At 41.5% G+C, this 4,010-nt stretch overlaps 1 protein-coding gene across 1 annotated transcript in view; it reads right to left on the bottom strand.

Annotated features, from left to right (window-relative positions):
- LOC106878947 (guanylate cyclase soluble subunit beta-1) overlaps positions 1-4,010 on the bottom strand; it is a 9,115-nt gene that overhangs the window by 3,014 nt on the left and 2,091 nt on the right. The window contains exons 3-5 of the mRNA XM_014928322.2: positions 3,746-3,994; positions 1,750-2,039; positions 646-898 (exon numbers count right to left, since the gene is read on the bottom strand). Coding sequence (XP_014783808.2) covers positions 646-898; positions 1,750-2,039; positions 3,746-3,994 — 792 coding nt within the window. The remainder of the gene's footprint in view (positions 1-645; positions 899-1,749; positions 2,040-3,745; positions 3,995-4,010) is intronic.

Raw genomic sequence — 4,010 nt, 5'->3', positions numbered from 1 at the left:
AAATACAAGTAAATAAATAAAATAAAATGAAATAAAAATAAGACTTCATTTACGAGATTCGAACTCGTAAATCTATCGCTAGTAAAGTGTAAGCATCACAACGATTGCTCCATGGGCGGTGGTAGTATTGTTCTCTTTTCATAATGTTATTTCAACAGCGTCGTGGTGGTCGTCATCGTCGTCACCACCACCACCACCACCACCACCACCATCGCCACTACCACCACCATCAATATCCTCACCTCATTCTTTTCCACTCTAGGCACAAGGCCCGAAATTTTGGGAGAGAGGGTCAGTCGATTAGATCGACCTCAGTACACAGCTGGTACTTAATTTATCGACCCCGAAAGGATGAAAGGCAAAGTCGACCTCGGTGGAATTTGAACTCAGAACGTAGCGGCAGACGAAATACCGCTAAGCATTTCGCCACATTACTATCCTCACATCATTGTCATTATCGTTAAAAAATATTTAACTAGTATTAAATGAAAACACACACAAAAGTAAAATATATTTTATAAATCAAAATATATGGTTATAAAACAAAATAAACAATCGAAACGAACCTAAAACAAAAAAAAATGTCAACTAAAATGCATAAACGAAACAAAAATATTATGAAAATAAAGCCAGTGGCTGACTCACTGGTCAGTCTTCCGTTTCTCGTCCTCAAGTTCTCTGTGCGCTTGTTGGAGCTTCTCGGTAAGGACTTCCAGCTTTTGCGTCAATTTATATTCTGCCTCGAAGCGTTCGGACATAAGGACGAGATCTCGTGTGGCGTCATGGAGTGGGATGTCACTGAGGAACAAACCTCTTCGATTGAGATCGTCAAGGTTCATTACACTAGGGGAACACAGGAACATCATACAATCGCATTCCGGTACGTAAATCATTTGCCCTAAACAGGAAACAAACAATCGATTATTAAGTTTTGAATTGAGAACAAGTTCGGAAATTTGGAAGGGAGGGGAACTAGTCGAAACCACCAACCACAATATGTCTTGAGCATTTTATTCTGTCAAGGCGACGAGCTGGCAGAATCGTTAGCGCACAGGACGAAATGCTTGGCGGTATTTCGCCTACCGCTACGTTCTGAGTTCAAATTCCGCCGAGATCGACTTTGCCTTGCATCCTTTCGGGGTCGATAAATTAAGTACCAGTTGAGTACTGGGGTCGATGTAATCGACTTTTCCCTTTCCCCCAAATTTCAGGCCTTGTGCCCAGAGTAGAAAAAAGTAATTTATTCTATCGATAAATTTGATCTCATCGGGATTTTAACTCCGATCGGAAACTGTAATTCTGTCAATTACGACGATGAGGGTCCCACCTGATCCAAGTAACGGAACAGTTTGTTCGTGGAGTTAACGAGAAAGTGGCTGAGTACTCCACTGACATAATTCTCAGGAAGATTCAGCCTGACTCAAAATGTGACAAGGCTTGATCTTTGAATTTCAGATACAACTCTGGACAGCTGAATGGATTGGAGCAACGTGAAATAAAGTGTCTTGTTCAAGGACACGATGTGCCGCCGGAAATCGAACTCACGACCTTACGACTATGAGCCAAGCACCTTAGTCACTAAGCCACTAAGCAACACGTCTACACTGAGAACGTAGAGTCGGAAGAAACAAAGTGGCTCACACACGTATTTATTGTCGTGGCTTCTTTCGTGGTGGCCATGGTCCTACAGGTGTTAATTATAATCTTTTAACGATGTAATTAACTGCTTAATTAGAAATGACTTTTTACCTTTTAATCTTAATCTGGAAGATTCGTGTTGATAGATCGAACAGCTATCGTTCTCGATCGTATGTTCCCCTCCTCCGTTTATCAAAATCTTCTTGGAGCGGAAAACAAATACGGTGTTGATATGTGCAAGAATGTTCTCGAAGCTGAGACCCATGTGTGGTCGAATCATTTCGAATATTTCATTGATTTTCAATCTCTTCTCTACAACTTCCGGAATCACTCGCGAAATGGAATTTCCAGTTTGGCATATCACCAACTTCTGGTCAAACATAACGTGAAAAGGAAATGCCCTGGCAAAGAGAAGTCATTAGACTATGAAGAGCGAATAAAAAATCCTCATCCTCATCCTCATCATCTTATTATTATCATTATTATTATTATTATTATTATTATTATTATTATTATTATTATAATTATTATTATTGCCTTTGCACAGCTCATAACGCAGGAGATGTACTACGGTGTCAGCTGTTCACTACGCGATAAGCACCATTCATTCATGCGTGGGTCGCTACTAGAGCCGCCTGACTAGCTCCCCGTGCCGGTGGCACGTAAAAAACACCACCCGAACGTGGTCGATGCCATCTCCTCCCCCCGGATCCAGACTGGCTCTTGTGCCGGTGGCACGTAAAAAGCAGCATGCAAACGTGGCCGATGTCAGTGCCGGTGGCACATAAAAAGCACCCATTACACTCTCGGAGTGGTTGGCGTTAGGAAGGGCATCCAGCTGTAGAAACATTGCCAGATCAGATTGGAGCCTGGTGCGGCCTCCTGGCTTGCCAGTCTCCATACATACATATATGTATGTATGTATAAGTCGAGGTGAACCAACGAAGCTACACCAAGAAGATCGACATAATGCAACGTGTCAGCTACTGGGGGAGGCTAAAAGAGTCAAGACTCTATTCCCTGGAGTGAAGGCGGGAAAGATATGGAGTAATATACATTTGGAAAATCCTAGAAAAACTTGTACCAAACAGGACGGGGTGCCACTGCATTGCACCAAAAACCCCAACATTGCCATCAAGATAGAGAACCAGATATAGCAACAGCTTGGGCTTAAAAGGCCCACTACTCTTCCGTACCATCCCACAAAACCTGAGAGACCTGCATGGCATTGATGTAGGCTTTTTGAAAACAAAACCAGATCCTCTTCGTGTAATGTACTGTACATAACTTCTCTTTAACGCTTAGTCTTTCGTCATTCCTACCCTCTTCCTTAATTCTCACTCATCCGCAATCACTTATATTCAGAGATCACACTCGATTCGGATTGCCAACTCCTCCACTAATTAGCCACATCAAATCATTCAACTCATCTCACAGTCTATTTGTCTCCTCCCTGAGTTATGTTCTTTCAATCTCTCTCCACCTCTCCCTTACATGATACTCCGCGTCCCCGACTTCCTTTATATCCCTCTCACATGTACTACTCTCTCTCTCTCTCTCTCTCTCTCTCATACTCACTCCCTATGAATATATATATATATCCTACCAACACGGGCTCTTGTATGACTCCGACATTTCCATACACCTTTCTTCCCCTCTCTCTATATCTAACTTCTTCTTTCTCTCCACAATATCATCTCCTTCTCTCTCTTCTTCTTACTGCTTCTCTGGTTCATTTTATCTCCATAACTACTCCTCCTTTATTGCAATCTTCTTACTGATTACTTCCCCCTTTCTCTCCCTACACTAGCTCCAACTCCCTCTACTGCACATCTTTCTCTTTCTCTCTCTACATTATTTTTCTCTTTTACTGACATCTTTCCCTCTATCTCTCATTCTCTTTACCCGTATTACTGTCTCTCTTTGGCACATTCTCTTTATTCCTCTCTATATCTACCTCACTCAATTCTCTCCAATCTAGCTAACTTACTCTCCATACTACCTCTCATTTTCCTTTTATCTCACCTACTTTCTCTTTTGACAGCGCTTTATCTTCTGCCAGCTCTTACAGTTTCTCTTCCATTCCTTCCTCTCAATATATACTCACCGACAAAACGTTATGGGACTGATTTTCGGTTCTGTAGACAGAGTATTTTCATTGACATCCATTTCAGTACTGGTCTTTTGCTCACCTCCCTCCAGTTCAATAATGGCGAACTGGACATGGTCTGAATCTTCACCTTTCGTTTTTATCACTTCAACATTCACCTGTGTGCATTCATTGAAAATATAAGCATAAGTAGATTCATGTCTCATATATACATTTATATATGTACATTTCATATATGCGTGTATGTATATATATATATATA

This window comes from Octopus bimaculoides, chromosome 20 (assembly GCF_001194135.2).
Source record: "Octopus bimaculoides isolate UCB-OBI-ISO-001 chromosome 20, ASM119413v2, whole genome shotgun sequence".
Lineage (NCBI taxonomy): Eukaryota > Metazoa > Mollusca > Cephalopoda > Octopoda > Octopodidae > Octopus > Octopus bimaculoides.
Note: the sequence above shows the minus strand (reverse complement) of the source record. Positions and strands in the feature narration are given on the sequence as shown.